Source organism: Elephas maximus, chromosome 2 (genome assembly GCF_024166365.1).
Source record: "Elephas maximus indicus isolate mEleMax1 chromosome 2, mEleMax1 primary haplotype, whole genome shotgun sequence".
NCBI classification, from domain to species: Eukaryota; Metazoa; Chordata; class Mammalia; order Proboscidea; family Elephantidae; genus Elephas; species Elephas maximus.
The window spans coordinates 118,524,158-118,537,165 of record NC_064820.1 but is presented as its reverse complement, the minus strand read 5'-3'; the positions used below and the strand labels follow the sequence as shown (position 1 = coordinate 118,537,165).

At 37.0% G+C, this 13,008-nt stretch overlaps 1 protein-coding gene across 1 annotated transcript in view; it reads left to right on the top strand.

Annotated features, from left to right (window-relative positions):
• Positions 1–13,008, top strand: part of PJA2 (praja ring finger ubiquitin ligase 2) — a 61,158-nt gene that overhangs the window by 26,370 nt on the left and 21,780 nt on the right. Inside the window, exons 5-6 of the mRNA XM_049857853.1 lie at positions 5,124–5,309; positions 11,080–11,265. Coding sequence (XP_049713810.1) covers positions 5,124–5,309; positions 11,080–11,265 — 372 coding nt within the window. The remainder of the gene's footprint in view (positions 1–5,123; positions 5,310–11,079; positions 11,266–13,008) is intronic.

Genomic DNA, 13,008 nt, shown 5'->3' with positions numbered 1-13,008 from the left:
TAAGACCCACAGTCTTTGATCCAAAAAGCAGAATGTTCTGAAAGTAGAAACTGGCAACAAAACCTGACCTGATGTTAACTTACTTAATGGCAAGCTTGGATCTGAACTAAAATGAGGCCGCTGTTTCAAGTATTCATATATTTTGCTCCAGAAATATGAATGTATTTGATTATTGGGTGCTGGCCCAGACCCCATTGGAGGTTGTTAAGTAATATTTTAATCTAGGGAAAAAAATTTTTAGTTCTAAAACACGTTCAGCCCTAAGATTTTTGGATTGAATTGTAAACTCTATTATTATACTTCTGTGTTACCATTGGAAACCCTGGTGCCTTAGTGGTTAAGTACTACGGCTGCTAACCAAGAGGTCAGCCGTTAAAATCCACCAGGCGCTCCTTGGAAGCCTTATAGGGCAGTTCTACTCTGTCCTACTGGGTCGCTATGAGTTGGAATTGACTCGACAGCAATGGGTTTGGTTTTTTGGTTTTTATGTTACCATTTAAAAAAATCAGGAAAGCTCATAGAGTTTTAGATATCTTTTTGAAGTATACTGTTGTTAGGTTCCCCCCCGCCTCCTCCTAACCCCACACACGCACTTACAGTTTTGATTTTTTAAAGAAAATTATTTACTTTGACTATGCCTTCATCATTGTGGACACACTAACCAAAAATAAAAACCTCTTACTTTTGTTTGCCTTTTTGTAGTCAGGTGTAATGTTGCGTGATGAAGTAGATGAGATCTTATGTTGTTTGTCAACCCCAAGAGAAAGGGTAGTTTTCTTGACTCCATCCAGGTTTTTTAAACTGATATTTTGTCATTGGTAGAAGTGTTTTCTTTACCTGAGAATGATTCTGGACTTTTAGTGGTTATAGGATGTATTTATTTGTAATTTTTTTTTTTAAGTGAAATGTCAGTATTCTGAACAGTAATAGATTTTTTTTTTTTACAAGTACAATATACGTATTGGTAAATCGTGGTTAATAGAATTTTTCTCTTTTCTTTTCACCTTGTTAGCAGTATATTGATTTACAGAACCCGTAGTTGGGCAGACTCAGTGATGAAACCTAAAGCTTTTGTTAAGACACATTAAATTGCCAGAAACACTTAGGATTTTTTTTTTTAATCTTATCACAGAATAAGCTCTGAAGGATAATGGTTCTACCTAGAATCTATTTATATTTGCATGTATAAGCCTTAAGGTATATATTTTAAGTCCTCCTTTCAATGGCCTATACAATTTTGAGGAGTAATTCTATTTCTGTGCTACTGTTACTACCCTAACTGTCTGCTAAGTATTACAGTTGCCAGAGTGCCTTTAATATGGTGCCAGCTGAAGGTTGAAATTTAATAGCTGTACACTCTTACTTAGTTTCAATTTGCCATTTGTTCGTCTACCTGATGTTGCTTTGTAGTCCTGCTCTATTTTGATGCTGGCAGATGAGAGAAATGGGGAAACACAGTGAATCTACCATTAAGTTCTTGAGAATGAAAATAGAAATAGCTTCTGCTTAATTTGAGTCTCTGAGATTTTTTTAAGTTGTTTTCTGTACTTTGTAAAATTTAAGGTGATATACTTGAAAAATTTTCTTGTCATGTTTGTATTGGAATAGCTACAAATAGAACTTAACAGGAACATCGCTAAAAGTCACCATAACATTTTTAGATATAAGAATTTTGACTGTTTTTTAAAGCAAAAGTTATGTATTCTTTAAAAGAAGAAAAGTGTTTTAATAAATGCCTATTGCCTTGCTAGAAAAATTCTTAAATGATCACTTAATCATGTCTGAAACATTACACTCTGTGGGGTAAGTGTTTTAGCTGGTAGCATTGCTCTAAGCTGTTTGACAGAACTGAACCCCACCTTATTAAATTAGAACTGTGAGGGGAATTTTAATAGGCAGCATATAATTACCAGACTTGGAATTAAACCAGAGAGCTAAGGTTAACACCCCGCTCTTTTGAAATATACCCTGAGAACTTTAATAACTGTTCGAGAGCAAGAGCTTGGGTTTAGAAAAACCTTACAGCAATGCCGGCACATTTTAACCTTGGCCTAACTGTTCTAAAGAGAGGCATGCCATCTACTGATCATTTCTTATAACACTTAAGGTTTCTTTAATAAGAGTTTTTCCTTCCTTCATACTTAACTTTGCTTAAAAGTTTAAAAAAAAAAAAACTTAAGGTAAAAACTTTGGAACAACTTTTTTTTACTGATATTTTTGGGGGAGAGTAAAAGAAATGCTAACTTTAATTTGATGTATTCGCGAAGGACTGACTGAAATCCTCTTAAGTGCTAGACTTTGTTCTAGGTGTTCTGAAAATGCAAATAAATAATAATGGTCCCCGTTCCTGTGGTGCACCAGCCTAGTGGGGAAGAGAAAATGCACAGATAATCTTCGTGATGCCGAATCACAGCTCCTTTCCTCTCCTGTTAACTTAGCTCAGAGCCATGAATAAAGAGCCCCTCTGACATCCCCTCTACCACCAAGAGATAAAACATCTATGAACAGTCAAACGAATATCTTAGAACACATGCTCTAACATTTTAACACACCTTTTTTATCTTGTTTCCAAGTTCATGGACACTTAAAAGGAGTAAATTAGGGATAAATGGGTTTGTTCCTTAGGCATGCTATGAAGTTAAAGTGATTACAATATCTTGATATTAAGGGAAAAGACCTGAAAGTTGTAAATGGCTGCACAATTCAAATAGCCTAATCCTCTGTGCCTTATTAACTACATTAAGCAGGCATATGTTAAAATTGCCACAAATTAATAAAGATACCCTGAATTTTAAATACTTATCAAACTTAGTGTTGGTAATTTAGCTTTTGGAGCCCCTTGGTGGCACAGACATTTAAGCACTCAACTATTAGCCCGAAGGTTGGCGGTTTCAACCCACCCAGAGGTGCCTTGGAAGTAAGGCCCCGAGATCTGCTTCCAATAGGTCACAGCTGTGAAAACACTATGGAGAAGTTCTACTTTGCACACAGGGAGTTGCCATGAGTTGGAATCAACTCAGTAGCAACTAACGATATCACCAACAATTTACCTTTAATAAATAAGAAGTTTTGTAGTCAGGGACACATAACTACTGTTTTAAAACTGTTTTCTGTTAGATTTTGGCACTGATGTAAGTCTAAAAATTGTTTATTTGATCTTGGTTTATTCTTTGGGTAACAGAAAATTTTACACAATGTTAGCAACTTTGGCTCATACCCAGCTAAAAGAACACCATTTATTTGCTAAGCCTGGGCTATATTGTATTCCTTCTTTAGGGTGTGTGAGCCCTGCTTCCTGTTGTTTACTGAAAATTGGAAGTTAGTTTTATTTTTTTGCTTCTTCTAATCTCTCAGAACTCAGATGCTACTGTTTGTTAATAACATGTTTATTTCTTGGGTTCATCTGCCTATGGAAGGGGGAAGTAACTAGTCTAGGTATTAATAAGAATTAGATCCCTGGATGACACAAATAGTTTGTGCTTGACTACTAACCCAAAGGTTGGTGGTTCAAATCCATCCAGCAGGGCCATGGAAGAAAGGCCTATCTGTCTCCTTTTGTAAAGATTACAGCCAAGAAAACCCTATAGAGCAGTGTTCTAATCAGTAACACATGGGGTCATCATCAGTTGAAATCAACTCAACAGCAGCGGGTTTGTTTTTTTTTTTAAAGAAGGTAGAAACTAATTTCCTACCAGTTGTCACTTTTAAAAAACATAAACTAAGATTCATTATTTTTGATTTTCACAAAAGTATGGTACACAAAGAAAAATCTTTAAAGGGATTCTTTTTTTTTATTATTTGGATGAAGGTTTACAGAACTAGTTTCTCATTAAACAGTTAGTACGCATATTATTTTATGACATTGGTTAACAGCCCCACAACATGTCAACACTCTCCCTTTTCAACTTTAGGCTCCCTATTACCAGCTTTCCAGTATCCTCCTGCCTTTTAGTCCTTGCCCCAGGGCTGGTGTGCCCCTTTAGTCTCATTTTGTTTCATGGGCTGGTCCAATCTTTGGCTGAAGGGTGAACCTCAAGAATGACCTCATTATTGAGCTGAAAGGGTGTCCAGGGGGACATACTCTCAGGGTTTCTCTATTCTCTGTCAGGCCAGCAAGTCTGGTCTTTCTTTTTGAGTTAGAATTCTGTTCTGCATTTTCCTCCAGCTCTGTCTGGAACCCTCTATTGTGATCCCTGTCAGAGCAGTCAGTAGTGGTAGCTGGGCACCATCTAGATGTACTGAACTCAGTCTGGTGGAGGCCATGGTAGATGTGATCCATTAGTCCTTTGGATTAATCTTTCTTTAAGGGGATTCTTGATCAGAATAATGTTACGTCTGTGAGGAGTGCTTAAGTAAGACTTATTTTCAATGTTGATAAGTAATACTTCAGCCTTTGGTAATATAAGATGACTACTTCTTTAAAGACTTAAAAGTAGTTACTTAAACATAACTAAGAGGAATTTTCTAAGGGTCTTTATTAATTTTTTATAATACCTTTTGATTTGTTATCCAAATACTCTCTTGAACTGAAACTTATTTTCTGTTCATGGGCCTACCTGAGGATTTTAGTGAAGATTTATCAGTGCTGCTTTTCATGAATTTGAATCCCTCTTCCTTTTTAAACATAGACTAATCCTTTTAAAAGTTTTTGTGAAAAAGAAAGGAAAAAAAAGCTTTTTAAAGTATGCCAGTAGTGAAAATTTATTTGTAGAAAATATGTCACTATTTGTCAATATGTAATTAGAAAGAGTTGTTATAGTCAGGTCAAATGAGTGCTGTGTTATTTATTGTAGGTTAATAGTTAATTTATGATTATCAAACTATTTAAAATTTATTTAGAAATATGTAAAATATGAAGAGCCTCTACCCTGGTACCATGGAATTATATAATTTAGTGAAATTAAAAAATAAGTGATGTATTTCCTAACTTACCATATGCCATATTCATTTGGAAAAGTTACATTCTGCTGAATTGATTTGTTTTTTTAAAATTGAATTGACATCTGCTGAAGCATGTGTGACATCAGCAATCCACTGAATATTATGATACCTGGTTAACTTTTCTAATGATGGAAATAACTGAACATGTGATGATGGTTTATTTTATTCATGTAAATTTGCAGCTCAGAATGCAGTGATGGGGAATGGTCTGCTTCTTTGCCTCATCGGTTTTCCGGTACAGAGAAAGATCAGTCCTCAAGTGATGAAAGCTGGGAGACTCTGCCAGGAAAAGATGAGAATGAACCCGAACTACACAGTGATAGTAGTGGCCCTGAAGAAGAAAACCAAGAATTATCTCTTCAGGAAGGGTATGTTTAACCATGAGCTTTATTGTGTTATGTGTGTTGTCAAAAGATAGTTTACATATACGTCATATTTAACTGTTAGGTATACTATTAATTGCATTTACATACTCTCATACCAGTACCCATTGCCACTGAGTCAATTCCAACTCATAGTGACCCTATAGGACTGAGTAGAACTGCCCCATAGGCTTCCAAGACTGTAAATCTTTACAGATGCAGGCTGCCACATCTTTCTCCCGCAGAGCAGCTGGTGGGTTTGAACAGCTGACGTTTTGGTTAGCAGCTAGGCACTTAACCACTGAGTCACCAGGGCTCAAGCTGTAATACCAATAGCCTGTTAATAATGCTACTGATTTTTTCATTATGCTTTTGATATTTAAAAACGAAAAATTAAATTGAAAATACTGATAATGTCAGAATCTTCTGTTGAGATGCAATGCATGTTCCTGCTTTGCTTTATTAAGAAAATTTGGGCGTTTAAAAAGTGATTTTGGTTAAGCATGAATTAACTAGAGCTGCCATTGCTGTCCACTGGAGGTAATGGCAAGGGAGAAAGGGCGGCCTCAAGAGGGAAATAAGCGATTCTTTTCACAGAACTGGAAGCAGGTAGTTGCAAAAATTGAAATTTTAATATTCTTATCTACTTTCATTAGATAATATCTCCAGAACAATGTTAAATATGACTGACTGATGGTAGACACCATTGGGTTTTCCCAACTTTAATGGGAATGCTGTAGTTGGAATTGCCAAACCTGTACTATGAAGGGCCAGAGGGTAAATATTTTTGCTTTGTGGGCCAGTTTTTGTTCTACCTACTCAAAGCTACTGCTGTTCCCTAAAAACAGCCTTAGACAATAGGTAGACAAATAAGTGTGACTATATTCAACAAAACGTTATTTATAAAAAGTGACAGTATTTACAATGATGACAAATAATATTGAAATACAAAGTGGATTCAACTACAAATTCAGTAAAGATTAAATAGACTAAAAAAGAATACTATAAACTTTATGCCTGTAAATTTGAAAATACAGAACAAATTGATAAATTTTTAGGAAAATAGAATTTACTAAAACTCATTCAAGAAGAAATAGAAAGCCTGAACAGTCCTATAACCATTACATATATATATATATATATATAATCATTGGTTAAAAATCTTCCTGTGGAGGGAACAATTGATCTGGGTGATTTCAGAGCTAAATTCTCTTAAACTAAACTTCCAAGGAACAGATCAATCTTATATACAGTCTTCCAGAGACTAAAAAAAGGAACTGTTTCCCCAGATCATCTTATATGCCAGTATAACCCTAATTCCCAACTAGGTGAAGGGAATATGTGAAGAAAATTATAAGCCAATTTCATTCATTCATGAAGATCTTAATAAAATTGTTGGAAATCTGAATTTATAAGTGTATTTAGAAAAAGATAAAAATTACCAATCTCAGTTTATTCTAGAAATGCAAAGGTAGTTTCACATAGGAAATCTATAAATGTCACCACATTAGCAGAACACAGGAGAAAATCCATATGATTCTTTTGATGCAGAAAAAAATTTACTTAGTAATAATCAGTGCCTCATCATGACAAAAACTCAAAAACTAGCATTAGAATGGAACTTCTTTGACCCGATAAAAGATATTTACCCCCCATCAATAATTCTCAATAAATAATCATTAAAAGTTTTTCCACATAAAATGAAGGACAAGACAAGAATGCTCACTAGCACCATTGCCATATGCCATTATAATGGAGCCCTTAGTCAGCATGGCATGATGGGAAAACAGTAAAAGGCAAAAAGATATGAAAGGAAACAAACTAGGAGAACAAATTTATAGAATATAAAGTATTAATATGCAGAATGTATAAAGAACTCCTACAAATCAAATCAGTAAGAAAAGGGACAATCCAATTAGAAAATGATAAGAACATTTGAGCAGATAATTTTGTGGGTAATAAGAATATCATAATTACAAAATTACAACTTGAAGCACATACTGATGAAGATCAAAAACTGCAGCCTTCAGTATGATTACATCTCAACATAAAGAAAACAAAAACCCTCACAGCTGGACTAATAAACAGCATCATGATAAACAGGGAAAATATTGAAGTTGTCAAGGATTTCGTTTTACTTGTATCAATAATCAACGCCCATAGAAGCAGCAGTCAAGAAATCAAATGACATATTGCATTGGGCAAATCTGCTGCAAAAGGCCTCTTTAAAATCTTAAAAAGCAAAGATGTTACTTTGATGAATAAGGTGCACCTGACCCAAGCCATGGTATTTTCAGCTGCCTCACATGTATGGGAGAGTTAGACAGTGGAAAAGGAAGACCGAAAAATTGGCGCATTTGAATTATGGTTTGGCAAAGAATATTACCTATACTATGGACTGCCAGAGGAACAAACAAATATGTCTTGGAGGAAGTATGTCCAGAATGTTCCTTAAAAGTGAGGATGGTGAGACTTTGTCTCACTTAACTTTGGACACGTTACCAGGAGGGACCAATCCCTGAAGAAGGATATCATGTTTAGTAAAGTAGAGGGTCAGCAAAAAAAGAGGAAGACCTTCGGTGAGATGGATTGACACAGTGAGTGCAACAATGGGCTCAAACATATCTAGTGTTGTGAGGATGGCACAGGACTGGGCAAAATTTCATTTTGGGTTCGCTATGAGTTGGAACCCACTTAACGGCACCTAACAACAACAAGAATATCAAAAGATGCTCAGCCTCATTAGTAATCAGGTAGGTGTACGTTAAGATCTCAAGGAGGTGTTCTCATCGTTAATTAGATGTTGTGAGTTAGGGAGGTAAATTGAGAGATTTTAAGGAAATAAGAAAAGGTAGGATATAGGCTTTCAGAGAGCTCAACAGCAAACGTGTTAGGTAACACTGAATAATTTCTCCCCAGTATTGAGCGTCCATTTGAGATTTGTATTTATGAATTTAAAATTAAATCAGCCTCATCAAGTTCGTGTGGTTTCCTTTTGGCACTTCTAGCTGCTCTGATGACTGTTTTATAAACTTTTTAAAATAACTCTTAAAATCATTTTTTATAAAAATTTAATAAATATACTTGCCTTTCCTATTAGTCAACCCTACACTTATTAGAATAAAGAATTTCTCTAATGTAAATGCCTGGATTTTGTCTTTGAGATTAGATGACATGAAACAGTACCCTTGATTTTGTAAGTAGTAATTCCCTCTTAAGCCTTTTTGGGCTCTAACTCAAATTTCAGTTACTTCCCTTTACTCTGAGATAGGGATTTGAAAATCATAAAAATTTGCTATACAATCAGAATTACTTAAAATGAGCATATGCCTAAAGTTTGGCACTGCTTACATATGTCTTAAGTTATAAAACGAAAACCCGTTATCTAAATATCAGTTTATCAGGAGTGTTTATGATGCTTTACAGGATTTACAGCTAGGTTATTTTATGAATGCCTCAGACTTTTAAAGTTTTGGTATAACTAAAACATTTAGAATTCTGTGCTGCAAATAGTGGATAACCAAATTGCTGATTTGTTAGCTAAATGAAGCCAGTCAGATTTGTAAAATCAGAGCGTTTAGTATTTTCAGGGGGTTGATTTTCTTTGCCTTTTATTTTCTTCATTTCTCAGAAAATCTCATGATGCATGATTGTACGAGAGCATATTTTAAAAACTTTAAAAAATTTCTTTAATATTCAATATCAGTATATGAATATATTTTGATAATTTTAATGCTGCCGCCCACAGGATGTTATTGATTTTAGTTTCTGTTACTGAGTAACTGAGTCACTGTTTATGTCTATATAATAGAAAAAAGAAATGTAAAGTATTTTTTGTAGGAGTACTTCAGAAACAACAGAAAAAATTTCCAAGGACTATTCCAGTCTTATTCTCTAAATTATTCCAGTTTTTTAAGAGACTGTTTTATAAGGATTTATTATTTCATTTGTAACACATACATTAGAGTGCTTCTTGTGTGGCAAGCACTGTTACAGGGGTTAAGGCTGCAAGGGTGAGAGAGAGCGCTGAGACACTCCCAGTTGAGTGGGGAAGACAAGTGAGTCAGATACGAGGTGAGTTCCAGTACAGTGGGATGAGTGCTTTCATAAAGATTCGTGGGCTTGGGAGTTTTTAATTTGATTTCGTATTTTGATTCCATTCAAGTTTAAATTTTCATTGGATTTAATTATGATACACGAAGGGAAAATATTCATTATCTTTATATATTAGACATTAAAACCTTAATAAAAGTAGCTTATTTCATTATGCTAATTCCTCTGCTTTTCCTAGACTGGCCATAGTAGATACTAAGTCTTATAAACCTGTTATTCTGTATTGTAGTTTAGGGCCTGAAATTACTTAAGGAAACATTTATGGGTTTAGATATGTAAAGTTATTATTGTTGATAGGTGTCATCAGTTCAGTTCCAACTCATAGTGACCCTATAGGACAGAGTAGAACTGCCCCATGGAGTTTCCAAAGACTGGCTGGTAGATTCGAACTGCCAACCTTTTGGTTAGCAGCTGAGCTCTTAACCACTGTGCTACCGGGGCCCAAAATTATGGATACATCGCATTTTGTAACTCTGCTACAAAAGATCTCTTTAATGTGTTAAAAAGCAAAGATGTCACCTTGAGTACTAATGTGCACCTGACCCGAAGCCATGGTATTTTCAGTCACCATATGCATGTGAAAGCTAGACAGTGAATAAGGCAGACTAAGGAAGAATTGATGGCTTTAAATTATGGTATTGGTGAAGAATATTGAATATACCGTGGACTGCCAGAAGAACAAATAAACCTGTCTTGGAAGAGGTACAGCCAGAATGCTCCTTAGAAGCAAGGATGGCAAGATGTAGTCGCATGTACTTTGGGCACATCATTGGGAGGGACCAGTTCCTGGAGAAGGACATCATGCTTGGTAAAGTGGAGTGTCAGCAAGATGAATTGACACAGTGGCTGCAACAGTGGAATCAAACATAGCAGTGTTGCTTATTGTGAGGATGGCGCAGGCCTGGGCAGTGTTGCTTATTGTGAGGATGGCGCAGGCCTGGGCAGTGTTGCTTATTGTGAGGATGGCGCAGGCCTGGGCAGTGTTGCTTATTGTGAGGATGGCGCAGGCCTGGGCAGTGTTGCTTATTGTGAGGATGGCGCAGGCCTGGGCAGTGTTGCTTATTGTGAGGATGGCGCAGGCCTGGGCAGTGTTGCTTATTGTGAGGATGGCGCAGGCCTGGGCAGTGTTGCTTATTGTGAGGATGGCGCAGGCCTGGGCAGTGTTGCTTATTGTGAGGATGGCGCAGGCCTGGGCAGTGTTGCTTATTGTGAGGATGGCGCAGGCCTGGGCAGTGTTGCTTATTGTGAGGATGGCGCAGGCCTGGGCAGTGTTGCTTATTGTGAGGATGGCGCAGGCCTGGGCAGTGTTGCTTATTGTGAGGATGGCGCAGGCCTGGGCAGTGTTTCCTTTTGTTGTACAGGGGCTCGCTGTGAATTGGAACTGATTCAGGGACAACACCAACAGATAATTCTTAAATCAAATAAATAGATTCCTATGCAATGAGGAACTCTTTCTATGCGCATATAACTCAATGATAAATATGCTTCTTTTGTATTTTTGTAAATAGTGCAGTTAAGAAAATAATTTTTTTAAATTGTTTAAGTACCTACAGCATAGAACTCAAGGTATAAAGAGTTCACTTGCACACTAAATAGAATACTTTAAAGGACAGTTTTATGATGTGTTCTAAAAATGTTTCTTCCTTTAAAATTTCTGTATTAGGGAACAGACATCCTTGGAAGAGGGAGAAATTCCTTGGTTACAGTACAATGAAGTAAACGAAAGCAGCAGTGATGAGGGAAATGAGCCTGCCAATGAATTTGCACAACCGGAAGCTTTCATGTTGGATGGTAACAATAACCTTGAGGATGACTCCAGTGTAAGCGAAGACTTAGATGTGGACTGGAGGTATGTGTAACAGTGTTACTATTATGCTTAATTGTTACTGAATAGAATTTGTTTGATTCTAAGAAAATTGATTCTCATAGCTAAGAAGTATTCTGATTTTCTCTTCCGTTGGAGTCATCCTGTCCTTCAAAACTCATTTCATATGTCACTTCCTAAATGGACTCTTTCCTCCTTCTTCTAGTCAGCAGCTTCTTCCTTTTTTGACCTTTAGCTTTCTTGAAACAAACAAAAAGAAAAAACCTGTTGCCATCAAGTCAGTTCGGTTCAGAGACTCCATATGTTACAGAGTAGAACTGCTCCAGGGGCTTTCTTGGCTGTTACTCTTTACAGAAACATACCTCTGGGCCTTTCTTTCATAGTGCCTCTGGGTGGGTTCGAACTGCCAACCTTTAGGTTAGTTATCAACTGCAAATCATTTGTGCCACCCAGGGACCTGATCATCCTTAGAGCTTATCTTATATCCTACTTAGTTATGCGCTCATGGTTTTGTGTTCCTAACTTATTTAGCTTTGTATGCCCTCTAGCACTTAGCATGTTGTTGTTGTTGTTGTTAAGTGCCGTTGAGTCAGTTCCAACTCATAGCGACCCTATGCAGAACAGAACGAAACACTGCCCGGTCCTGAGCCATCCTTACAGTCGTTGTTATGCTTGAGGTCATTGTTGCAGCCACTGTGTCAATCCGCCTTGTTGACGGTCTTCCTCTTTTCCGCTGACCCTGTACTCTGCCAAGCATGATGTCCTTCTCCAGGGACTGATCCCTCCTGACAACATGTCCAGAGTATGTAAGACGCAGTCTCACCATCCTTGCCTCTAAGGAGCATTCTGGCCGCACTTCTTCCAAGACAGATTTGTTCGTTCTTTTGGCAGTCCATGGTATATTCAGTATTCTTTGCCAACACTACAATTCAAAGGCGTCAACTCTTCCTCGATCTTCCTTATTCGTTGTCCAGCTTTCACATGCATATGATGTGATTGAAAATACCATGGCCTGAGTCAGGCGCACCTTAGTCTTCAGGGTGACATCTTTGCTCTTCAATGCAGCAGATTTGCCCTTATGCAATGTGTCCTTTGATTTCTTGACTGCTGCTTCCATGGCTGTTGATTGTGGATCCAAGTAAAATGAAATCCTTGACGAAACTTCAATCTTTTCTCTGTTTATCATGATGTTGCTCATTGGTCCAGTTGTGAGAATTTTTGTTTTCTTTATGTTGAGGTGTAATCCATACTGAAGGCTAGGGCCTTTGATCTTCAGTAGTAAGTGCTTCAAGTCCTCTTCACTTTGAGCAAGCAAGGTTCTATCATCTGCATAACGCAGGTTGTTAATGAGTCTTCCTCCAATCCTGATGCCCTGTTCTTCTTCATATAGTCCAGCTTCTCGGATTATTTGTTCAGCATACAGATTAAATAGGTATGGTGAAAGAATACAACCCTAACGCATACCTTTCCTGACTTTAAACCAATCAGTATCCCCTTGTTCTGGTCAAACAACTGCCTCCCGATCTATGTAAAGGTTCCTCAAGAGCACAATTAAGTGTTCTGGAATTCCCATTCTTCGCAGTGTTATCCATAGTTTGTTATGATCCACACAGTCGAATACCTTTGCATGATCAATAAAACACAGATAAACATCCTTCTGGTATTGTCTGCTTTCAGCCAGGGTCCATCTGACATCAGCAATGATATCCCTGGTTCCACGTCGTCTTCTGAAACCGGCCTGAATTTCTGGTAGTTCCCTGTCGATAT